The sequence below is a fragment of the Bos grunniens genome, chromosome 7, assembly GCF_055505025.1.
Source record: "Bos grunniens cultivar Pamir isolate PY7600 chromosome 7, Bosgru_T2T1.0, whole genome shotgun sequence".
In the NCBI taxonomy this organism is placed as follows: domain Eukaryota; kingdom Metazoa; phylum Chordata; class Mammalia; order Artiodactyla; family Bovidae; genus Bos; species Bos grunniens.
In genome coordinates, this window is record NC_141171.1 from 20,449,107 (window position 1) to 20,472,630 (window position 23,524).

At 56.6% G+C, this 23,524-nt stretch overlaps 4 protein-coding genes and 2 long non-coding RNA genes across 14 annotated transcripts; 4 read left to right on the forward strand and 2 right to left on the reverse strand.

Annotated features, from left to right (window-relative positions):
• Nucleotides 1-125: 125 nt before the first annotated feature.
• On the forward strand, nucleotides 126-8,255 carry DOHH (deoxyhypusine hydroxylase). 2 transcript variants are annotated; one of them, XM_086410212.1, is made up of 5 exons: nucleotides 126-231; nucleotides 2,777-3,107; nucleotides 4,814-4,890; nucleotides 6,235-6,475; nucleotides 7,545-8,255. In XM_086410212.1, the coding sequence occupies exons 2-5, from the start codon at nucleotides 2,834-2,836 to the stop codon at nucleotides 7,862-7,864; spliced, it is 912 nt and encodes a 303-aa protein (XP_086266338.1). In that variant the 5' UTR covers nucleotides 126-231; nucleotides 2,777-2,833; the 3' UTR covers nucleotides 7,865-8,255. The 2 variants fall into 2 exon arrangements, with proteins under 2 accessions (XP_086266338.1, XP_086266337.1); XM_086410211.1 differs by having other exon boundaries at nucleotides 126-205.
• Nucleotides 126-13,348, forward strand: SMIM44 (small integral membrane protein 44). 4 transcript variants are annotated; one of them, XM_086410216.1, is made up of 6 exons: nucleotides 126-205; nucleotides 2,777-3,107; nucleotides 4,814-4,890; nucleotides 6,235-6,475; nucleotides 12,397-12,638; nucleotides 12,779-13,348. In XM_086410216.1, the coding sequence occupies exons 5-6, from the start codon at nucleotides 12,437-12,439 to the stop codon at nucleotides 13,015-13,017; spliced, it is 441 nt and encodes a 146-aa protein (XP_086266342.1). In that variant the 5' UTR covers nucleotides 126-205; nucleotides 2,777-3,107; nucleotides 4,814-4,890; nucleotides 6,235-6,475; nucleotides 12,397-12,436; the 3' UTR covers nucleotides 13,018-13,348. The 4 variants fall into 4 exon arrangements, with proteins under 4 accessions (XP_086266342.1, XP_086266339.1, XP_086266341.1 ...); XM_086410213.1 differs by lacking the exons at nucleotides 126-205; nucleotides 2,777-3,107; nucleotides 4,814-4,890; nucleotides 6,235-6,475 and adding an exon at nucleotides 10,925-11,223 and having other exon boundaries at nucleotides 12,401-12,638; XM_086410215.1 differs by lacking the exons at nucleotides 126-205; nucleotides 2,777-3,107; nucleotides 4,814-4,890; nucleotides 6,235-6,475 and adding an exon at nucleotides 11,068-11,223.
• On the reverse strand, nucleotides 9,118-10,055 carry LOC147368839 (uncharacterized). The gene is made up of 3 exons (XR_015166863.1): nucleotides 9,918-10,055; nucleotides 9,456-9,511; nucleotides 9,118-9,248 (listed from the first exon to the last, which is right to left on the reverse strand). It is a non-coding gene; the product is annotated as an uncharacterized LOC147368839 (long non-coding RNA).
• Nucleotides 13,349-14,543: 1,195 nt separating the features above from the next.
• Nucleotides 14,544-17,988, forward strand: SMIM24 (small integral membrane protein 24). Of its 2 annotated transcripts, none has more exons than XM_086410224.1 (4): nucleotides 14,544-14,666; nucleotides 15,379-15,510; nucleotides 15,770-15,835; nucleotides 17,037-17,988. In XM_086410224.1, exons 2-4 carry the CDS (start codon nucleotides 15,476-15,478, stop codon nucleotides 17,200-17,202), a joined length of 267 nt encoding a protein of 88 aa, XP_086266350.1. In that variant the 5' UTR covers nucleotides 14,544-14,666; nucleotides 15,379-15,475; the 3' UTR covers nucleotides 17,203-17,988. The 2 variants fall into 2 exon arrangements, with proteins under 2 accessions (XP_086266350.1, XP_086266349.1); XM_086410223.1 differs by having other exon boundaries at nucleotides 15,405-15,510.
• On the reverse strand, nucleotides 17,972-19,317 carry LOC147368841 (uncharacterized). The gene is made up of 2 exons (XR_015166862.1): nucleotides 19,206-19,317; nucleotides 17,972-18,189 (listed from the first exon to the last, which is right to left on the reverse strand). It is a non-coding gene; the product is annotated as an uncharacterized LOC147368841 (long non-coding RNA).
• LOC147368842 (uncharacterized) lies at nucleotides 18,183-21,073 on the forward strand. 4 transcript variants are annotated; one of them, XM_086410218.1, is made up of 3 exons: nucleotides 18,183-19,041; nucleotides 19,133-19,244; nucleotides 20,150-21,073. In XM_086410218.1, exons 1-3 carry the CDS (start codon nucleotides 18,807-18,809, stop codon nucleotides 20,268-20,270), a joined length of 468 nt encoding a protein of 155 aa, XP_086266344.1. In that variant the 5' UTR covers nucleotides 18,183-18,806; the 3' UTR covers nucleotides 20,271-21,073. The 4 variants fall into 4 exon arrangements, with proteins under 4 accessions (XP_086266344.1, XP_086266346.1, XP_086266347.1 ...); XM_086410220.1 differs by having other exon boundaries at nucleotides 20,153-21,073; XM_086410221.1 differs by having other exon boundaries at nucleotides 18,183-18,966.
• The last annotated feature ends 2,451 nt before the right edge of the window (nucleotides 21,074-23,524 follow it).

Genomic DNA, 23,524 nt, shown 5'->3' on the forward strand with positions numbered 1-23,524 from the left:
CCTCCTGATGTGTGAGTGAGCTATGGCACCGTTGCTAACTCGCGCTTGCGGGGCCACTCACGCTGCGGAGCCTTAGATTGGATCCTCCCTCAGTGCTGCGTTGGTGCCGTCTGGCCTGGTCACGTGGGCGGCAAGATGGCGGCCCCCAGAGCGCTGTAGCAGTGTCGCGGTTGGTGAAGTGTTGGTGGCAGCGGCCGCGGAGCGGGTGGGTCCTGTAGATCCTCCGATCTGGTAGCTCACTGGGGTGTTCTGGGGGCGAGGGGGACGGGGAGGACGCCTCACTGGGGTCCCGGCGCTGGGATTCTTTCGCTGGGGAGTAGAAAGGCCTCCCTTCTGAGAGGTCCCAGCGAAGTATTTCGCTCCAGTTCTGCAGACCCTGTCTCCGGGGATGCGCGTAGTGAAGAATCAGCGCGCGGGGGAAGGTCCCATGTTGGGTGACCTCTTTCTCGGGGTTCTGGGAGAACCAAACTGTGAAGGATCAGGTACTGGGGGACACCCGTAAACGTGTCTTGTTGTTCAGTCGCTCATTTGTGTCTGACACTTTGCTGCCCCATGGATTGCAGCATGTCAGACTTTCCTTCACCATCTCCCGGAGTTCGCTCAAGCTCATGTCCATTGAGTCAATGATGCCATGAGACATCAGTTCCTGGGAGTCTCTTCCATGGAGCTTTGGGGACCCGGTCGTCGCTGGGGGATCCTGGGAGCAGCCCCGAGGGATGCCGTGTTGGGGCGACTTGCCTCTTAGCGGCAGCGGGGGCGGGGGTTTAGTTTATCGAAGGTCTTTTTGTTGGGAATTCTTGGTTTAGAGGGGGCGGATTTCGGGAATTCCGAACTTCCCTTCTTCCATCCCTTACTCACTCTTCATTGAAGTCTGTCTTAGTTGTGGCGTAAGGGATCTAGCTCCCTGACCAGGGTTCAAAGCCAGGCCCTGCATTGGGTGCTCACAAAGTTAGCCACCGGGCCACCAGGGAAGTCCCTGATGATCCCTGTTTTGAGTGCCACCTCCTTTGATGGTCACCTGTGCTCACACAACTGCACCTCCCTTATTATACCAGGTTGGCCCTAATGACTCCGCTGGGAGCCATACCCTGCTCGTAAGCTTCACGAAGTGTCCTCACTGGTCTGGAGGATGAAGACCAGCCTCAGCTGCATCCTTTCATTTTAATCCTTCCTTTCAACCCGGAGTTTGTGGTTTAGACCTTGACTCTGGAGCCCAGCTGCCGGGATCTCTAACTCTTCACTGGGTTCCTAGGCAAGTGCTTCACCTCTCTGTGCTTGGCGGCCCCTCCTGTAAAACACTGACGACCGCGGTGCTTGTCTCAAAGGGTTATGGAAAGGATGGAGCGAGTTTAGGAATGTAGGGGCTTAGAATAGATGACTGTCAAAGTAGCACATCCTGTGTAAATGTCAGTTGCTATTATTGTTATGGTCATTGTTCTTTAAAAATTTTTTTTTGGATGTAGATCATTTTTAAAGTCTTTGTTGAATTTGTTAAAATATTGCTTCTGTTCTGTGTCTTGGCATTTTGGCCACAAGGCATGTGGGATCTCAACTTTCCAACTAGGGATGGAACCTGCACCCCGTGCGTTGGAAGGTGAATTTTTAACCACGGGACAGCCAGGGAAGTCCCTTACGTTTCTTTTTTTTTTTTTAAGTTATTATTTATTTTTTGGCTGTGCTGGGTCTTCGTTGCTGCGTGCAGGCTCTCTCTAGTTGCGGTGTGTGGGCTTCTCATTGCGGCAGCTTCTCTTGTTGTGGAGCGCAGGCTCTAGGGCACTCGTGGGCTTCAGTGTGGCAGCACTCTGGCTCAACAGTTGTGGCTCGCAGGCTTAGTTGCCCCACAGCATATGAAATCTTACCGGGCCATGGATCACATCAGTGTCCCTTGCATTGGCAGGCAGATTCTTAACCACTGGACCGCCAGGGAAGTCCATGGCCATTGTTCTTATTAATGAATTGTGTGCTGGGAGTACAGGGGGGACTAGCACTCAGTCCCTGCCTTCAGAGTTTTAGCAACTGAACAACAATAACATAGGATCTTAGCTCCCCGACCAGGGATGGAACCTGCGTATCCTGCACTGGAAGGCGGATTCTTAACCACTAGACCACCAGGGATGTCCTCAGCAGCTCTATAAACAGTAGTAACACTATTTTTCAGTTTCTGTGGGTCAGGGGTCCGGGCCTGGTTTAGCTGGGTGGCTGTGCCTCTGATCACGCGTGAGGTTGCGTGCAGACCCTGGCTGGGCTCCGCCATCTGAGGGCTGGACTGGGGCTGGGGGAGCTGCTCTCAAGCTGCCGCTCTCACCTGGCTGTTGGTGGAAGTTTCTCCGCCATGTGGGCCCCTGGAGCCACAAGGAGGAAGCCACAGGGTCCCTTATGACGCTCCCAAGTCACAGTGCCATTTCTCCCATATCCCATTATTCACCCGGGTCAGCCCTATACGCTGTGGGGTCGGGGGTAAGGTCCACACGGTCCACAAACACCAGGAGGTGAGAGTCCCTGAAGGCCATGTTGGGAACCAGTCTCCACAGCCCCTCTGGCTGCTGTGTGGCGAACAGACCAGCAGAAGTCATTGGTGAGGTAGATAGAGGCCACAGGCCCAGAGAGGAAAGTGCCTTAGGGAAGGCCACACAGCAGGTAGGCAGGGCCGGACCCAGGCACCCAGGCTGTTCAGCAGTTTGGAAACCACCCCGCTGAGGTCCTAACTCTGAGATGAACAAGTCAGCTAGCAGCAAACGGCACCTTGACCTGGCATCTCGGTTTCCCCTCCCATCAGGTTCTCAAGCTTGAGAGTCCCCTGGTTTAGCCCAAGGAGGAGGAAGGCGGCATCGCCATGGTGACGGAGCAGGAAGTGGAGGCAGTGGGGCAGACACTGGTTGACCCCGGGCAGCCCCTGCAGGCCCGCTTCCGGGCACTGTTCACACTGCGTGGGCTGGGGGGTCCAGTGGCCATCTCCTGGATCAGCCGGGCCTTCGATGATGACTCAGCCCTGCTCAAGCATGAGCTGGCCTACTGCCTGGGCCAAATGCAGGACCGACGGGCCATCCCCGTGCTGCTGGACGTGCTTCGGGACACCCGCCAGGAGCCCATGGTGCGCCATGAGGCAGGTGAGCAGACGGGGTGCGGGCTGTACCTGGCGAGCGCTGGAAGGGGTGGGTGGTGAATGCCTTCGACCATCTCTGCCCCATGTCTCAGCTCTACTGCCGAAGCACGAGAGCCAGGTAAATCCCAGGTAATGGATGGGTGTTGCCTCGAGCCAGTCTGGCTTTATGGGCCCTGAGATGTGAATTTCACGAGTCATAAATTGTGATCCCTTTTTGTTTTAATTTTTTTGGTCGCTCCATATGGCGTGTAGTATCTTAGGTGGTTCACCAGGGATTGAACCCGCACCCCTTGCATTGGAAGCTCAGAGTCTTTACCATTGGACTACCGGAAGTCCCTGATCTCTTTGATTAAAAGAAAATACACAGACAATGCGGGAGACCTGGGTTTGATCCCTGGGTCGGGAAGATCCCCTGGGGAAGGAAATGACAACCCACTCCAGTATTCTTGCCTGGAGAGTCCCATGAACAGGGGAGCCTGGCGGGCTACAGTCCATCGGGTTGCCAAGAGTCGGACATGACTGAGTGACTAAAAAAAAAAAAGTTAAAACTGGAAATACCATTCTTTGCTCATACAAAGACAGGCAGTGGTCATAGCCAGCCAACCCAAGGTTACTCAGTCACTTCACTTACTGGACAATTTTTTATGGCCACTCCAGATGGCCTGTGGGATCTTAGTTCCTCAACCGGGGATCAAACCTGTGCCCTCTGCAGTGAAAGCATGGAGTCCTAACCGCTGGACTGCCAGGGAATTCCCTGGACAAATGTTCATGGACCATCTACTGTAGGCCAGGTGCTATTCTCACAAGAGGCTCAGATAGCCAGTGAGGGGCTATGGTTCCATTTATGATTGTTCTTGGTCCTTTTGAATATTCCCTGAGATAATCTCCAGCTTTGCCAGGCTGCCTTGGACTCCTCTCAGGATCCCAACCATTGACTCCTCTGGGAGCTCTCCGTATAGAGAAACATTTGAGCCCAAATCTCAATTTCGTGTGTGTGATTTTCTGGAACACCCAGTCATGTTATGGTGCAAACGCTTACCTAAGTGTTACGGAAGAAAATAAAGCCTGGGAGAGGGTGCCAGAGGTGTTGCCTTTTTTTTTTTTTTGGCCTTTCCATGGGATGTGTGGGATCCTAGTTCCCTGACCAGGGATTGAACCTGCGCCCCGTGCGTTTGAAACTTGGAGTCTCAACCACTGAACCACCAGGGAAGTCCAGCATTGCTGTTTTTAATTGCTGGAAAGAGATCCAAGTGGAGTAAGGGAGTTGTCTGGGGAAAGGGGTTCTGGGCAGTGCAAAGGCCCTGAGGCAGGATGGTGCCTGTCTGCTGACCCTCCTTGCCCACATCACAGCTTAGAAACCTCCCCCGTGTTTTCAGGGCTCTCCATGATGGACTCAACTCAGCGGACTGTTCTTGGCTCTTGCCACCCATGTCCCCAAGTTGTAAGGGCATGCTAATCTGCATCTCCCCTCTGGGCCATGAGCTCTAGGAGTGTGGGCCAGTGTGGGGTCTGAGCCAGTTTCCAGCAAAGTCTGATATCTGGGGAAGGGACACTCATTGGTGCAGATTCATTCAGGGATGGACTGGTCCCTGCTTCAAAACTCATGGCTGGGTGGCCCACCCATACTACACAGGCAGGGGCGGTGAGGGGGAAGGCATCTGGGGCGTTTCCTAACCAGCCAATGTACGCTCTCTGCCATGTTCTTCTCAGGGGAGGCCCTGGGGGCCATTGGGGACCCAGAGGTGCTGGAGATCCTGAAGCAGTACTCTACTGACCCTGTTGTTGAGGTAACACAGCACCCCCCCGCCCATACCCACCCCCATCTCGGGTCCAGGAACTGGCCTCAGACCCTGTGTCTGGTTGCCAGGGTGACCACCCAGGGATGCCAAGAGAGGGCTGCAGTCAGGATGGACGCCGTCCACTGCCCCTTTGGGCAAAACTGAACTCGATTCACACATGACACCCACCCTGCTCCACTGGCGCCAGCACAGCCCCCACTCGCCTCTCTCCTAGCCTCCCACAGGCAGTCCCTCCATCGTGTAGATCTCCCAACCCACCCACCTCTCCACCTCCACCCAGCCTCATCCAGTGTCTCCCTGCCGCCGTCCCTATTTTTTCTTTAAACAACAGCTTTATTGAGATGTGTCACATACCGTAAAACCCACTCCCTGAAAATGTGCATTTGGGTGGTTTTTAGTACATCCGTGGGCTTCCCTTGTGGCTCAGCTGGTAAAGAATTCACCTGCAATGCGGGAGACTTGGGTTTGAACCCTGGGTTGGGGAGATCCCCTGGAGAAGGGAAAGGCTACCCACTCCAGTATTCTGGCCTGGAGAATTTCACTGGACTGTATAGTCCATGGCGTCTCAGAGAGTCAGACACGACTGAGCGACTTTGACTTCGTACATCCATAGAGTTATAGAACCATCACCACTGTCTGATTCCTAGAACAGTCCATCCCCCCAAAAGGAAGCCCTATCCCCATCAGCAGTCACTCCTCCATTCCTTGCCCCAGCCCCTGACCACCAGGAACCCACTCTCTGTGTCTGTGGATCTGCCTGCTCTGCTCGTTTCCCGTCAGTAGAATCACACCCCTCGTGTCCTGTGTCTGCGTCTCACTGAGCACCGTGTTCTCAGGGTCCATCCGCGTGGTAGCCGGTGTCTGGGCTTCTCTCCTTTTCAGGGCTGAGTGATGCTGCTGTGTGTGGAGCAGTCACATTTATTTATCCATCTATTAACTTATTCTGTGCCTCAAGACTCATGGTTTGTCATCACCTTTGGGACAGTAGTCTTAAGCAGTCTGGCCTGGCCTCCTCAGGCCTGGCCTCAGGTCATGTCTGTTGCTGGCACCCCCCGATGGTCCTGCCTTGGGGCCTTTGCACTGGCTCATCCCACCTGATGCCTTTCTCACCGGTCACCTCCGAGTGACTCCTCCTGACCCACTGTTCCCCTGTCACTCCCTGATCACAGCAGTCCATGCCGGTTGTTTCCAGCCTGGAAGGATCAATTAGTCCAGAGTCTGTGGGCTGTGTCCCTGCTAAACCGGGAGCCCTGGGGGCTGGAGGGGGACCTGGCATGTCCACTCCCTTCCCTTCCGTCCCCAGCGGCCGCCTGTGTGCCCCTCTCCCTGCAGGTGGCTGAGACATGCCAGCTGGCTGTCCGGCGGCTGGAGTGGCTGCAGCAGCATGGTGGAGAGTCAGCGGTCCGGGGGCCCTACCTCTCTGTGGACCCAGCCCCGCCCGCTGAGGAGCGCGACCTGGGGCAGCTGCGGGAGGCGCTACTGGACGAGGCCCGGCCACTCTTCGACCGATACCGAGCCATGTTTGCCCTGCGCGATGCTGGAGGCAAGGAGGCTGCCCTGGCGCTGGCCGAAGGTGAGGAGGGGCCTCGGGGGTCAGGCTCGGGGCCCCTTGGCCCCTGTGGCCATAGTTGTCACACACAGCTGCATAGCATCCTGGGCAGTGCATCCTGGGGCAGGTACTCTTATTACCCCCACTTCTCCGTGGTGGGAGCCTAGGCCCAGAGAGGCAGAGGGACTTGTCCAGGGTCACACAGCAGTCTCAGCTGCAGTTTGGGTTTGACCCCAGGGTCCCCCGTGACCGTTACTGGTGGCATTTTCATCTCAGCTCTGCAGGGAGCCCTGTGCAAGTCTGAGGGGCTGTGGCTCCTCTAGCAGAAAAGGAGAGGAGGGGCCTCCAGGAATCCTGGGGTCCCTTGATCCCCTCCCCCACGCCTGAGGTGGCTGCTTCTGGTCCACAGAGTGCTGAGTCCCTCTGCCTTCCTGGAGCTTCCTGTCTAGCCAGGGAGATGCTGGGACATCACCACCACGTGGACCCCGCGGCGGGAGCGCAGAGGGGGCAGGTGTGGGTTTGTCCTGGGCGGTTAGCTGCACAGTCAGGCGGGCTGGCCTCAAATCCCAGCTCTGCCTCCAGAGGACATCGGATCACAGGCAGGTCACTCCTGGGTCCAAGGCTGGGCCCCTCTCAGGAGAAGTGTGGCCCCTCTGTGTGGCTGTGCTGGTGAAAAGCCTGGGACTCTGCCTGTCAGGGTCACTAAGACTCTATGGAGTGTGGGGATCATGCAGGAAACGACCCAGAAGCACAAATGTATAAGATGCCTGCAAATCGCACTGGCAGTGTGGGCACAACACGGAGTCGGGGTGCGGGGGACAGGACGGGAAGGAGGCGGCCGTGCCCAGTCTGGCCTCCGGGGAGTGGGAAGGGAGGGCCGAGTTTCCAGAGCCCGATGGGCCCACCCTGCTTCCCCAGTCCCTCTGGTGGCTAGGGTCCCACCTCTGAACTCCATGATTGGCGGTGGGGGTGTTGGGGAGTGCTCCTGGATTCGGGAACCTCCTTTCGTCCCCTCTCGGTCCCTCTGTCCCCCGGTGCCCCGCGCCAGGCCCCCTCCTCGCTCTGTGGTGACCCCAGCCGCCTTCTCCTATAGGCCTGCGCTGCGGCAGCGCCCTCTTCCGCCATGAGATCGGCTACGTTCTGGGCCAGATGCAGCACGAGGCGGCAGTGCCCCAACTGGCGGCGGCCCTGGCGCAGCCCACTGAGAACCCCATGGTACGACACGAGTGCGCCGAGGCCCTGGGGGCCATCGCCCGGCCTGCCTGCCTGGCCGCCCTGCGGGCCCACGTGGCCGACCCTGAGCGTGTGGTGCGGGAGAGCTGCGAGGTGGCCCTGGACATGTACGAGTACGAGACGGGGTCGACCTTCCAGTATGCGGACGGGCTGGAGCGGCTGCGCTCACCCCTCTCCTAGGGCCTCCGCGGGGCGGTCTCCCTTTTGGACTTGGCGCATAAACCATTCTGGAGTGAATCGGTTCTTGCTTCCCTGTCTTCCGGCCCCTTTTGCATCTTGATCGCAGGCTCCGGGGGGCTACGCTGAAGTCACTTCTGCCACTGAGCACGAAGGGAGGGGGACCGAGGGGTTGTGGGAACAAAGCTGCGTCTGGGGGGTCGGGGGGCGGTGGCCTCGCTTCTCTAGGAATGAAAGGGCATGGGGAAGGCACTGTGGGGAAACCCAGGCCCCCAGGGTTGGGGGTGTTGGAGCTGTGCTTTGTGGGGTGGGATGGCCTGGAGCTAAGGGCTTAGGGAGGGCACGCAGGTCCCAGGGACACAGCCTAGATGAACTATTAAATTATTTTTGCCAAGCGATGACTCTGAGAGTGTGTTGGGGGGTGGCTGAGGTGAGGGATGGCAGCTCTAAAGTAAAGTGTGGAGGACAAAGGCATGTGGAGAGCTCAGCTCTGACGTCTGCCCTGCCCGAGACTGTGTGACCAACCACAAGCCAGTGCTCCTGTTTCCCCATCAATTTCCTGGGCAGGAATAAAATATGCCCAGCCAGTTCCCTCCAAGCCAGACCTCATCCTCTCCCAGCCTTTATTGGGGACATAGGGGAAGGGGTTTTGTGGTATGGCTAAGAGCTCGGGCTATGCGTTCCAATTTCCTCCACCTGCAGTCTCCAGCAGGCCATTTACCGCTTTGTAAAATGGGTGTTAACAAGAGAACTCATTTCATGTGTGACACATTTTCACACCAAGAAATTCTCAATTTCTACATTGGCATCAGCTGGGTGTCTTACAACTCAGTTCAGTGCTGACACCATCTACCCTAAGTGCAGACCCTTCAGGTTCAGGGGTCAGACCTGCAGAGTTTCCCCACTTCAGACGCTGGTCTCGAGTCTGGACCTCCCATACTTCTGATCGACTGGTTATAATTTGGGGCTCCCACCACCCCCTCAAGTCAGGAAAACAGTTTACTTAACTATTTATCATAAAGGAGGCAAATGAACAGCCAGATGAAGAGGCGCAAAGTCCAGGAGGGTCCCCAGCACAGGAGCATCTGTTGTCTTCGTGGAGTTTGGGGCGGATGCTCTCACCCGCCCGGAAGCTCTCTAAGCCCCTTCCGGTAGGGTTTTCAACATGGGCGTGGTCTGTTAAATCATTCGCCATTGGCAATTAGCTCAGTTCCCAGCCCCTCTCCCCGGGTGTACTCAGTTGTGTCTCAGTCGTACCCGACTCTGCGACCCCGTGGACTGTAGCCTGCCAGGCTCCTCTGTCCATGGAATTCTCCACGTTAAGAATACTGGAGTGGGTTGCCATGCTCTCCTCCGTGGAATCTTGACCCAGGGATCGAACACGGGTCTGTTGCATTGGAGGCAGATTCCTTACCATCTGAGCCACCCCGAAGCCCTCTCCCTGGGGTGGTGGAGCTGAAAGTTACATCCCTCTATCCCAGAGTAGGTTTCCCATGCCACTGGGACCCCCCCCCCCGCCCCCCAACCCAAAGCTGCCCCACCTCGTCTGCATCAGCTGACACCCAGGTGTGGTGGAAAGAGGCTGATTACGAACCTCAGAGGAGGCTTCCTTCATTCCATCACTCGGGAAATTACAGGTTCTTGGGAGCTCTGAGTCAGGTGCCAGGACGAAGAACAAACAGATTTCCTGTTATCCTACAGCGTCACCCTCGGGTGCTAGCTGCGAGCCCTCTCCTCCATTTTTCCCCAGGACCCCAGCCCGTCTCGTCAACTTGGCCCTGTGGCATGTGGGATCTTAGTACCTTGACCAAGGATCAAACCCATGGCCCCCACACTGCAAGGCAAATTCCCAACCTCTGAACCACCAGGGAAGTCCCTGTAATTTAAGAGCAGAAAAACAACCACCATCACACACAGTCCTGACCCCATGCCTTCCAGCTCTGGCCCCCATAAGCCCTAGGAAGTTGTCAGACCCTCGCCAGCCGGTTCTCTCCCAAACCGGCGCCAACTAGGACTGCCCCTCAAGTCCCCAGAACTGTCCTTGCCCACAGATGACCTGTGAGTGTGTGCTAAGTCCCTTCATCGTGTCCGAGTATGTGCGACCCTATGGACTGTAGCCTTCCAGGCTTTGTCCATGAGGATTCTCCAGGCAAGAATGGGTTGCCATGCCCTCCTCCAGGAGATCTTCCTGACCCAGGGATTGAACCCAGGTTTCCTGCAGCTCCTGCTCTGCAGGGGGATTCTTTACTGCTGAGCCACTGGGGAAGCCCACAGGTGGCCTCCCAGTGTCCAAATCTTGTTGTCACATCACAGTCTACACTCTCCCCTCTGCTCCTGGGAATTTCTCAGGGACCCCGCCTCCGGCCCGCCTTCATCTGCCGTTCCTATCCTTCATTGGCCCAGGGCTGGGTCCTCAAGCACCACCCACATCCCAGCCGGGCAGCTTCATCCACTACTGGGGCTTAAATGCCATCTATGCTTCAATGATACCCACCGTTCTGACTCCAGCCGTTGGGTGGGGGTGGGGGAACGTCCTCGGAGCTCTTGACTCAGGGTCCAGTCTGCTGCTGCTGCTAAGTCGCTTCAGTCGTGTCGGACTCCTAGCGACCCCATGGACTGCAGCCCACCAGGCTCCTCCGTCCATGGGATTTGCCAGGAAAGAGTACTGGAGTGGGTTGCCATTGCCTTCTCCGCAGGGTCCAGTCTGGATATCTCCAATTAGCTGATGAGGCTTCCCAAACTTAGCAGTCCTTAGACTTACTACCTCCTATAGTGGCTCCTCCTAGAGGAAATGGAAACTCCTGTCATTCCAGGTGTTCAGCCTGCCAACACCAGGGCTTGATCAGTTTAAAATCTGCCCCAGCTCTGCCTACTCCGCCTCACTTTTCTGCCTGCACCTGGTCCAGCCTCATTATTGGCCATCTGAACCAGCGCAATCCCTCTGGCCCATCCATCCCCTGGCTCCCAATCTCACCTCCGGGATCTGTCCTCCCCACAACAACCACCGGAGGGCGCCTGTGAGCACCTGAGTGAGAGCCCACCCTCACCTCCACAGTCTGTCTTTCCCACAGCAGCCACCGGAGGGCGCCTGTAAGCACCCGAGTCCGGTCATGTCCAACAAGTCCAAGTCGGTCCTGCTCCAGGGCTTTTGCATCCAATAAACTTCTTCCATCTGGGAAGGAGATCAGCCTGGGATTTCTTTGGAAGCAATGATGCTAAAGCTGAAACTCCAATACTTTGGCCACCTCATGCGAAGAGTTGATTCATTGGAAAAGACTCTGTTGCTGGGAGGGATTTGGGGCAGGAGGAGAAGGGGACAACAGAGGATGAGATGGCTGGATGGCATCACTGACTCGATGGACGTGAGTCTGAGTGAACTCCGGGAGTTGGTGATGGACAGGGAGGCCTGGCGTGCTGCGATTCATGGGGTCACAAAAAGTCGGACACGACTGAGCGACCGAAATGAACTGAACTGAACTGAAACTTCTTCCCTCTGGTACTGCCATGGCTGGTCCTTTCCTCCTCTGGGTGGCTGGTCCTTTCCTCCTCTGGGTCTCTGGTCAAATATCAGCTGAACATGACCTTGGCTGCCCTACTGCAAACTTTAACTTCCCTCCTAGCAGCCCTATGCTGCCCTCAAACCACTGAGGGCAGGGTGGTCTTCCCACCCACCCCACCCTCAAACCACTGTTCACTTTCTCTTTTTTTTTAATTTAATAACATTTATTTTGGCTGCACTGGGTCTTTGTTGCTACACACAGGAGCTTTCTCTAGTTGTGGGGAACAGTGGCTTCCAGCCGCAGAGCACGGGCTTTAGGGCGTATGGGCTTTGGTACCTGTGGCACATGGGTTCATTAGTTGCAGCTTGCAGGCACTACTAGCATGGGCTTACTTGCCCTGTGGCATGTAGAATCTTCCTAGACCAGGGACTGAACCTGTGTCCCCTGCATTTGCTGGAGGATTCAGAACCACTGGACCACCAGGGCCGCTCCACTGTTCACTTTCTAACACAACACAATCATTACTCTACGGTTATGCTTTTCTCAGAGTCTGTCTCACCATGTGCACGCATGCATGCATGCTAAGTCACTTCAGTCACGTCTGACTCTCTGCAACCCTGTGGACTATAGCCTGCCAGGCTCCTCTGTCCATGGGGTTCTCCAGGCAAGAATACTAGAGTGGGTTGCCATGCCCTCCTCCCGGGGGATCTTCCCGACCCAGGATTGAACCCACATCTCCTGGATCTCCTGCAGTGCAGGTGGATTCTTTACCACTGAGTCACTTGGGAAACCCCCTATCTCCCCATCTTGACCATCAGCTCCAGGAGGGCAGGGATTTTCCCAGAAGAGGGAGCAACCTGTGCTAAGGCCCTGTGGGGGGTGATGGATGTGCAGGGTAGCACCTGGCAGTGGCTGTTGCTGAGCGAGGGAGGGGGGCAGTGGGCGGAAGTGATTTGTAATGTGATCACCCAGGCAGATGGTGGCCATAGGGGAGCCCCAATCCTCTTACCCAAAGCTCCTTAATACTTCCGCCAGGCAGGTCACCTCCGGGCCTCTCCTGCTCCGGGTGGCTGTCATGCCGGGGCTGGCAGCTGAGGAGGGAATGGACGACTGGAGCCCAGCCCCGCCACTCTATGAGGAGTACCGCCCGCCACCACTGGACACCATCCGCCTGCCCAGGTACGTGCTGTACCTGCTGCTGGCTGCGTTCCTGGTGGTGGCCGTGGCCTACGCCATTGTGGGCCATCTCATCAAGGACCTTGCCCACGATCTGGCTGGTGAGCCACTATCTACCACACCTGGCGTGGGCTAGTGCAGGATCGTGGGGGGAGGGAGGTCCCAAGGGTCTCCCGTAGCCAGGGAAGAGGGCGGAAGGTGGCCATGTCTGGGGACGCTCCTCATCACCTTCCTGTCACAGACTGGGCTTTTGGCCCGAAGCCGGACCAGGAGGACGCCCCCCGGGAGCTGCCCGAGAGCCCCGAGGGTGAAGACCTGGAAGAATTGGACCTGCAGCTGGCTCTGGCCTGGCGAGGCGAGGAGGACGCGGGTGGGGGTGGCGAGGGGGCCCCCGCAGAAGCCCCCAACCGGGCCCCCCGCCGCCCCTCCATTGCCTTCAAAGATCCACCAGTCCGGAGCTCCTTTTGGAAGCTGGGCTGAGCTGGGCCCTGCCCTGGGGCCCAGGAGGCCAGCTCCAACCCCATTGATGGTTGTATTAATATAAAGTGGACTCATGTCCATCAGAGCCTTTTCTCCACTGATCCGCGCTGTCTTGACAGAAAACATGGTCTTTCTTGGCTCGCAGGCTCCAGTGGTTGGACACTGTTATTTGCATGCTCTGGCTTCCCCCATTCTGCCAGAGCCTAACCCAGCCCAGTTTCCACCAAGCCCTGGGCAACCTGTAAACCAAAAACACTAAGGAGATAAAAAAAAATAAAATCTCACAACAATAGCGGCCAACCCTTAGCTAGAGTTGTGGGATGCTAAGCAAGCCCTTTCTGTATTTTATTTCATTCAATCCTCTGAGGTGGGACTTGCTGCTGCTGCTGCTGCTGCTAAGTCGCTTCAGTCGTGTCTGACTCTGTGCGAGACTTATCCACCCATTTATCAGATGGGAAAACGGAGGCATGCAGCCCAGACGTTACTTGGTTGGAGCAGGGAGAATTTTTTGTGGGATGAGGCCAGCCCAGCCAGCGACCTGCCTGGGGAAGCAGAGGCGTGTCCCCTGGGCTCCTGCATCTCCAGGTCCTCTCAGCTAGATTATGGGGTGGTCTGTCTCTGGGGGTCCTGACTTCCTAACTAGCCTGAGGGCACCCCGAGGACAGGGGCCTCCTTTCCTCCTGAGCTCTGCATGGGGCAGGGTACACAGTACGGACTTCAAGTGTGCCTGATGGGCTGGGCTGACTGGCTTGCCTTGGGCTCCACTAAGTGGCCCTCTTGCACTGCGGCCATGGTCAGACCTCAGGAAGGGAGGAGGCAGTGATGCTGGAGGCCTGGAGAAGGGCCAGGCCTCCCCACCCCAGTCTTCCTGCCACGTGCCTGGGCCGTGGCTGTCCCATGGCGGCTAGGGGGTAGGGTCCCCCTTCTCCCAGACAGGGCCGTCTATCTAATCAACTTAGTGATCAGGGTAGACACACAGGAGAGCTTGGGGACTGAGTCATCGGCTGCTCCGGGCCCCGTTCTCCAGGGCTTGAAGGTGGACGGTGGCCCCTCCCTTCTTGCTCCTTGTCCTCTCCCTGGAGTTGGCTGTCCACAATGAAGCAGCATAAGCTGGTGATGAGAGAGACCCTGTTCACATCCCAGTGCTGGCTGTTTCTGCCCAGCCTGGCACTCCTGGCCTCCCTGTAAAATGCAGGTGGCAAAATCTGTGGTGTGTGCAGAGAAAGAAGTGTAATGAGGTGTAAAAGCACTGAGTCAAGAAGCAAGGTCAGGGCCATCTCAGCTCGGCCCCTGTGGGGCGAGCCTGGGGGCCCCGCAGGCTGGCTGTCAGGGGTGGGACACAGAGCAGAGGGGCTGGACTCCCGAGTTAATCGTTACAATCAGGTCCAGAGTCTGTCCTCCTGGAAGGCGGGGGAGAGGGTGTGGGATGCCAACCAGGTGGGGCAAAGGGAGGGGCCCTCACTCGGGGCCTGCCCCGCCCCCAGACCCGCCTGCCCCCTTATCAGGAGCTGGGCAGGGCCTCCCCTGACCCTGACAGGGGAACGGCACACTCCAGCGCCCTGGCTGCTGGCTCCTCTGCACGATGGGGACCTTAGGGATCCTGCTTCTGCTCATGGGTCTGCTCCTGTCGCCAGTTGAGGCCCAGAAGGGTAAGGCTCTGACCTCTGGTTTGGCGGATGGGAGGAGGGGTTGGGGGATGGGCTTGGACATGGGCTCGCCCCCTCCCCACTTGATGAGAAACCAAGGACCCTGAGAAGAGAGGGGACAGGCAGAAGAGAAGGGAGGCCCCCTCCCCAACTCCCCCACTCCCTTGGGGCTTCCCACCCCATCTCTGAGCACCCCCATCTCTGAGGCACTTCCCTGCTGTCCAGTGTTGAGGACTCTGCTCTCTCACTGCCCGAGGCCTGGGTTCAACCCCTGGTCGGGGGACTAAGAGCCCACAAGCTGCGGTGTTGCAAAAACAAGCAAACAAATTAAAAGGACTTCCCTGGCAGTCCAGTGGTTAGGACTCCACACCTCCACCGCCCTGGGCATGGGTTCCATCCTGGTTGGGGAACTAGATCGCACATGCTAATGTCTGAGCATCTCCTGCACTCTTCTTTCCCTGTCCTTTCGGGGCCCCCCCACCTTTCCCTGGTGCTTCCCTGGTGGCTCAGACGGTAAAGAATCCACCTGCAATGCAGGGAGACCTGGGATTGACCCCTGGGTCGGGAAGACCCCCTGGAGGAGGGCATGGCAACCCACTCCAGTATTCCTGCCTGGAGAATCCCACAGACAGAGAGGAGCCTGGCGGGCTACAGTCAATGAGTCGGACAAAACCGAGGGACTAACACTCCACTTTCCACCCTTCCCATTTCTGAGTCCCCACTCCCCCCACCTCCCCACAGAGCGCCAACTGAAGCCCTGGCTGGTGGGCCTGGCTGCGGTCGTGGGGTTCCTGTTCATTGTCTTCATCCTCATGTTGGCCAGCCGCCTCTGGTGCTCCAAAGCAAGGTGGGAGCCCCTTTCCTCACCCCTTCCCCTCCCTACTCCCAAAGTGCTGGGCACCTCTTCCACTTCATGACCCTCTCTAGTCCCTTTCCTTGTCTCCCCATTTCCCTGCTCCCCTTGCACCCACAGCCCAGTACAATCATGCAGTTCCCCCCGCTGGCTCTTGCTTCCTGGAGTTCCTTCAATCTGGGGGAGACTGAGGCTGCCTCCACTTCCTGCCCTTTATCCATCCCCACCCCTCCGATTCCCATCTCTTCTGCAGAGCTGAGGATGAAGAGAGGCCCACATTGAGGATGAATCCCAACCCGTATGAGGAAGTGGATCTGAGGTACTGCTGTGTGAGCATGTGTGTGTGTATGGTCAGCCCCTCCTGTCCCCCTCTCAGGGACAGGAGGGGTGGGTGTGCACTGATGACCTCTTTCCGTCCTTGAACACCTCAGCCACACTCTGGCCCCAGGGCCTTAGCACCTACTGTTCTGATTTGTACACCTTTGCCCATATCTTCTGGCTGGCTCTGTCTCTCCTCCAGTCCCTGCTCAGTTGGTTCCTCCCCACAGAAGCCCAACCTGACCAACAGCCTTCCTGATACTCTCTCTGACACAGCCCTGCATCTTTCTTTGCACGTATTGCCAAATGAAATTATCTAAGTCATTTACTGGTTTCTGAACAGAACTTAGCTTTGGTCCAGGCTGTGTCCTCAGGGCCCTGCCCAGGGCCTGGCATGCAGTAGGCACTTACTAAATACCTGTTGAACAAGATGGTGGTGTGGGATAGTGCAGGGACTGTGTGCGTGTGATTTGGTGTGGGTGACTCTCCTGGATTCAGCGTCTCCCATGATCCTGTTTCCAGATGTGACTCTGATGAGAGCTCAGGGATTCGGGCAGGGCTGGAGGCTCTTATGGAGCAAGCACCCCAACTTGGGCAAAGGTTTGGGGACAGGAGTTGGAGCTGGGAGCTGGGAGGAGACTATCCTGGCTGGAAGATTCTCAGCTGAGCCTAAAATGCCTGAGGGAGGGGTCTGGGATGGACTATGCTTTGTTTAGACCCAGCTCAGCCCCAGTAAAGTGTGGTTCCTGCTCTCAGGATGTGCTGGAGGCTCCAGGTCCAATAAGTGCTCCTAATTCATAGTTTGCTCCCTGCCAGGTTCATTCCTTCCCCATCCATCCATTTACACTCCCACCCACAAATCCTCCCATCCATTCTCCCATCTATCCATCCATCCATCCACCCATCCATTCTCCCATCCATCCACCTATCCATCTATCCATCCACCCATCCATCTATCCATTCATCCATTCTCCCATCCATCCATCCATTCTCCTATCCATCCATCCATTCTTCCAATGAACAACTGAACCTTAGTTTCTGCCTTTGTGAAATGGAAATCACAAGGGTGCCTTGTAAGGGCTGTTTTGAAGATTCAGCAAAGACTTTTTGTGAAGCATTGGCACAGGTAAAGGCCTGGCACAGGTGAGGGTCTGTTAAATGGGAATGACTCTGTTTTGTTACTCTGTTTTGTGTCCCTACAGAAAAGAAGACAAGAAAGGGAAGGAAGAGAAGGAGGAAAAGGCTGAGGAGAAAAAAGCTGGGAAGGGGGAAAAGGCCAAGAAGAAAGGAAAGAGAAACTTCGGGCTGGAGCTAGAGGAAAATGAGGAGCGCAGGGACTACAAGAAAGTCAAGAACACGGCCATGTAAAGATTCAGTCACCTCCTCCAAGAAACCCGCCAGAGATGCCCCTTCCACACCCTAGAAGCAATGAACTGAACCTGAAGCCACTGTGGTGACTCCATCTGTGGTTGAGAGTACGGGGCCCTGAATGAAGAGGCTTGGAACCCTACCCACCCCCCACCAAGGAGGGCTCTTCGTGTGTTATACAGTCTATATTGTTATGATTTGTTCTATCTGGTGATTCTTCTTGCACTCGGAGACCATTCCTGGTTCGCGAGAAACCCCCAACCCCTACAATCTCACCGCTCTACCTGCTTTTCCCCACTGCCTGACATCTATGGGCCAAAACCTCCTTCCTCCCGTTCAGCTTCAGGACCAGTATAGGCCAGGGACTGGGGGAGAGCCTTTCAGAAGGGCTTCCGTTGTCCCCTGGGACTCAGTTTCCCCAGGAGGAGACAGCTTTGGGGGCTGGGAGCAAGGCCTGGGCAGCTGTGGAAAACTCCACTGTGCCCAGGTGCTGGGCAGATCAGACGCTCCCCTTGCAATCTTGATCCTGCCGTCCTGAACCCTGAACTTTGAGCCCCGAGGTCTGTCTCCTGGGAAAGCCTTGCTCCCTCCACCCCCAGGTTTTTGGCTCACGTGACTCCATTTCCAGAAACTGGGTCTTGATGGGTGGGGTGCCCCTGGGTGCACCATCTTGGGAGGGGACAAGCCTCCCCTGCTCTCTTCACTTTCTTCAGGCCCTGGACCTTGCCCTGGATGTTAACCATTTCCTAATGAGAACTTTGATAAAGGCTGGTGTTTATCATTTTATTTATTTATTGGCTGTGCTGGGTCTCCGTTGCTGCGCAGGTTTTTCTCTAGTTGTGGCCAGCGGGGGCTACTGTCTTGTTGTGCAGGCTTCTCGTTGTGTTGGCTTCTCTTGTTGCGGAGCAGGCTTCAGTAGTTGCATTAGGGCTCTCTTGTGAAGCCAGTAGCTGGGGTGGTAGCCCAGAAGGCGGGGAGCTTCTGAGACTATCCCAGGATCGGCCACCAGGGGGCAGAAAAGCCGTAAATAAAAATATATAATCTCCCTAAAAGATGCTTCCACTGAACGCCTAGCATCCTTATGGTCTCAGTCTCTGTCGGTTTGCAATTCGTCCCTTTTTCCAGCTGAAAATACTGAGACTTAGAAAGAAGGACGCCACCAGCCCAGGTCTCCCTGGCGGTTGTTGGCAGCGCTGGGATGGAAGCCTAGGCTGCCCAAGGGACGGGCACATGCAGGGGCTGGCTCAGGTCAGATTTGGAGGTTCATGTCCTAGGACGGGAGAGGGTTGGGGTAGGGGGTGTTCCTAGCTGGGAGAACTGTGTTCCTCTGGGATGCTATGTGGTCCCAGGGAAGTGGCCTAACTTCTCTGAGCCTCGAGTTGGCTCCTCTTTTGCAATGTGAGGACCAGAGTTCTGACCACCAGAGTCTGAGACTTGATGGAGGTGCTGGGACTTCAGAGCCAGTGCAATGCCTGGTGGTCAGGAAATGAGTTCCCCACCCTTCTCGAGCCGCCCCTGCTGTGGCTCTGACCGTGGAGAGTGAGAGTCAGGATGGGCCTCAGGGAGACAGGTACAAGGAAGCTCAGGACCCTGAGCCCCTCCCCATGGTGCCCGGAACTCAGGGAGGGGACCCCACCTCCTACTTCCTGGGGCACCGGCCACACCCTGCCCTGGGGTGCGCTGGGCAGGCCACTTCCTTCTCCCGCCGGGGCTGCAACCCCAGAATCTGCTGGATAGGGGCGAGGACAAGAGGGCGCAGGATGGGTAAATTCTGTACGACCCCCGGTCAACTCTCTCTTCTCGCAGCTCTGGCCCCAAGGCTGGTGCAGGCCCAACCCCGTAAGGCCTTGGGAGGGAGTGGGGGTGGAGTAGGGAAAACAGTCCTAACCTGGCGGCCCCGACGCTGACCCAACCCTGCTCCCGCCCGCAGTGGCCCAGCGGAAGTCGTGGCTGGTGGGGCTGGGGGCTGCGCTGGCCTTCCTCTTCCTCATCTTTGTCCTCACCTTGGTCTATGCCGTCTGGTGCCGGGAGTCCCAGGACAGGTGGGTTCTCATCCTTCTGAGCCCCTCCCCATCGCTTACTCTTTAGCATCTCAGCTCCGCCCCTCTCTGAGTCCCACCCCTCTAAGCTCCTCCTCGTGCCAAGCCTCTCCCTTACTAGCCCCTCTTCTCTATGAGTCCCGCCCTTCTGAGCCCCGCCCCTCGCCGGCCCCTCCCCTATAAGCCCCTCCCCTCTAGGAGCCCCTTCCCTTTCCGAGCATCCTCCAAGACTGGGCAGGACCAGCGGGGTAATACTCTGATTCTGAGAGGTCCCCAGGGGGGCCTCACAGGACCTCACTGGCTTTGCTCCTGACTACCTACCCGCAAAACGAGGGTGGCTTCCTCACAGAGATCCCCCATCCCTAGGATGTGTTTCAATAGGGGGGTCTATAAAGTATCACCCCAATGCCAACACCACCCATTTATCCATCCACCTGTCCATCATCCATCCATCATCCCCCCGACCTGTCTCCCACCTTTTCTCTCTCCTTCCCTCCTTCCATCATCTATCCCTCTTATCTGTTCATCCATCCATCCACCCACCTTCCCACCATTCATCCATGCGTCTACTCGTTCATCTATCCACACACTCATTAATCCATCCACCCATCCGTCGGTCAAGCCCTTCATCTCTCTGCCCGTCCACTCACCCACAGTTCTGAAACCCAGGAAGCCAAAGAGGCCAGAAATTAAGAGCTCAGTTTTGGCTCATACAGTTCGAGCTCCTGAACTTCCTTCGTGTTCTAAGGGGGCCAGTGTCCTAAGCTGCCTGAGTCTCGTCCCCTTCTGTGTCATGGAAACAGTGAGGGTGCCTGCAGGACTCAGAGCTTCTGGGAGAATTGTCAGAGGCCTGGAGCACTGTCTGTCCTTATTAACTCGGATTATCTGGGCTCTTCTGGTCTCCACAGCAGTGAAGAGAAGGAAGAGGAGACTGTGAGAAAGGAGAAGGGAGAGGACGACTGGGGGCTGGAACTGGAGGAGACAGAGGGGCCTCTGAACCATGAAGCAATGGCAAGTTCCTCCACATGAAGTCTTCCCACTCATCTCCTCCAGGCAGTCCTCCAGGGATGCCCCAATGCCTTCTCCACACCCTATCAGCAAAGGACCTGGTCCTGGGGCCAGTAAGATGACTCTCTGGGACTCTGAGGTCTCAGAACCCGCCCCAAATCCCTCTCAGAGGGCTCTCTGTGTGTTACCTGGTAGTCCCGTACCCCTTCTCAAGCTTGGTCTCCACCTGATGATTCTTCTTGAGCTTGGAGGGCGCCCTTGGAGAAGGAGCCGCCCACATCCCTCCAAGAACCCCCCCGCCCCACTGTCTCCTGTCTCTTTACCCAGTCCACCGCAGGCATCTTTTTACGCAGCGCCTGATTTCTTTTCCCACCTCCAATTTCTGTCAGGTTTGGATTTCATCAGAGAAGGCAGGTCCTCCTGTTGCCCAGGTGTAAGCTCTTCCAAGAGCTTTCTTTGAGTCCCAGTCCCTCTCCTTGCTGCTGTTCGCTGTCCCTGAACATGAACTTTGAGCTGGCTCAGCGTGCAGGGCCGTTTCCTGGGAGATGAAGGCTTCTCCTACCCTGTGCTGAGTCTCAGCATTCTGTCCTGCACGCTAGCACTCCCAGGGGGTGGGTTGGGGGTGCAGGGGTGGGAGTAGGGGGGCGACACAGGATCATTATCCCCTCTTCCTGTCCTGCACTCCTGGTGGGGAGGCCCCATAGAGAAGGAGCTGGAGTCCTCACTTCTTTGCTGTGTATCCCGGAGCAAGTAACTTAACCGCTCTGTGCCCAAGAGTCTAGTTCTGTAAAAGGAAAGAATAAATCCTTCTTAAGTTGTCACGAGGAACTGAATGAAATACTGCCTACAAAACTCCGGAGCGCAGGACCCAGCACCCTTAAGGCATCTAACAAGCATCAGCTTTCTGTATGCTGAAATGGTGAGGATGGGGGTAGGGGCAAAGGAGCCTGCCGCCTCAGACTTGGGGGATCCGGAAGGTCAGAGGGTGTGTTTTCAGACGACAGTTCTGGGAGCGTAGTTCTCAGTCCTCCAGTTTCCTCCAGGCGAGGCCCGGGGCTTCCGCGTGGGTGGCCGTGCGGAGGGTGGGGCGGGAAGGGAGAAGGGAGGTGCTGTCTGGGCTCCTCCCTTTCCGCAGGGGCGGGACTTCCCTACTAGGAGGCTTCTGGGGGCATTTCGGGGGCGTTTTTAGGTTGTCGCAAGCCTTCCCCTTTTATGGCATTCAGTGGGGAGTCAGTGCTGGGACAGCCCTTTCAAGGCCCCCAAATTGTTTTACCCCAGGGGCCAATGGATGAAAAAGACTCGGCTTTCCTTGAAATTAAAGGCTAGATTGAGTTCCCCGACCCCGGCTGAGCCTCGACCCTGGGATGAACCTCCAGCCTCCGGCTGAACCCTCCATTCCAGCTGAACCCCCACCAAGTTGAGCCTCACCCGAGATGAGAGCCCCATCCCGCAAAAGAAGCTCCTTCTAGATCCCCTCTTCCCTTCTTCCCGCCCCTTCCTCCCAAGCGGGACTGTGGGGTTGGGGGTCAGCTGACTCCACGCGGGACCTGGTTTCTGGAGCCAGGTCCTAGGTCTGACCACAAGGGGGCGCCAGAACCTCTTCGCTGAGAGCAGAAGCGACCATCCCTTCTGGGAATGCAGCAGGGGCATGGGAAGGGTGCGCGTCCACCCGGGGGTCCTGGGATCCCTCATCCCTGCCTCCCGAATGTTTCTTCTGCCCCTGTTACCGGGCGGCGGGGTGGGTTGCGTTCCTGGGTGTCCGCGTCGGCGCACCCTACCTGAGTCCCTCTCGGCTCACCTTGCCGTCTTTTTGTGCCTCAGTTTCCCCATCAGTGAACAGAGACAGAACCGTCCCTCCCCGGTGTGCGGGGTGGCGTGTGGTAAGATGCAAGGAGCCTGGGCAGCTGGGGAGCTTTGATTACATGTCTTGGGGTCTCTGGGGGACTGCTAGGGGGTAGGATGGAAGACCTCCCCCCCAAGAAGGGGTAGTGACTGCCCCTCACAGGCATAGCGAGGTTCCCTGATGGCTCAGATGGTAAAGAATCCACCCGCAATGCGGGAGACCAGGTTCAGTCCCTGGTCGGGAAGATCCCCTGGAGAAGGGAATGGCTTACCCACTCCCTTATTATTCTTGCCTGGAGAATCCCACGGACAGGGGAACCTGGTACGCTACAGTCCATGGGGTGGCAGAGTCCGACACAACTGAGCGACTTTGATAGGCATGGTACTTCCTTACCGCCACGCCCCTGTGGCTCTGGGGAGAGCTGAACATGAACGGTTCTGAGTGGTCAGCGGTGGGGTTGGAGAGACAGGGATGCTGGGGTGCTGGGAGGGCAAGCATGGCAGGCCTAGGCAGGTGGGTAGGGCCTCCTGGAGGTGAGGGTAGAGGAACCATGCCAAGCCCCGTCCCCTCCTTTGCCCACAGCCCTCCAGGGCTCCCACCTCCTTGGGGTTAAAAGTCCCAAGTCCTCCTGTGACCCACAAACCCCTGAATGATCTGCCTTGTCTCCTCCTTGCCCTCCTCTCCCTCTCGCCCCCTCCCTCTCTCCGCTCAAGCCACACAGGCCACCTCACTGTTCCCCCAACACACCAAGCACAGTCCTGCCCCAGGGCCTTTGCATGGTGTGTGCCCTCTGCCTGGAAAACTCTTCTGTCAGATTTTCAGGGGGCTGTTTCTTCTCTCCATTCAAACTTCTGTTGAAAGGTTACTTCCTCACATGTGGCCAACTCTCCTATCCCGTACTCTGCTCTATTTGTCTCCCTGGCATTTATCTCCTCTGACATACATTTATTTTTATTGTTTATTTTCTGTTTTCCCAACTTTGAACTGTGCCACGAAGGCAGATCATTTAGGGCATTTTGTTCTCCATTGTGTCCCAAGGGCTAGGTACCCAGAAGATACTCAGGGAATCTTTGCTGAATGAATGGGGTTTTGCTAGGTGGGGGAAAAACAAGGAAGGAAGGCAGTCTGTACATTTATGGAACACTGACTATGTGCCAGGCTTTGTCCCTGGAGCCAGGCAGGAGGTGGAATTACCTGAGCTGGCACAGAGCAGGTGCTCCATAGATGCCCATGGAACTTGTTGATCAAAGGTGCTGACGAATTCCAAGACTGGTTTTCTGAGGCTACCTCCCCTTCCAGCCTCTTCCCTGCACTTTGACAAGAACCTGGAACAGCCTGAACGCAACACAGAAAGTAGGACCCAAGACAGCTAGAAAGAGTCGAAGCATAGCTTGTTTAATTTTTATACATTTTTTCTTTTTTCTTTTTTTTT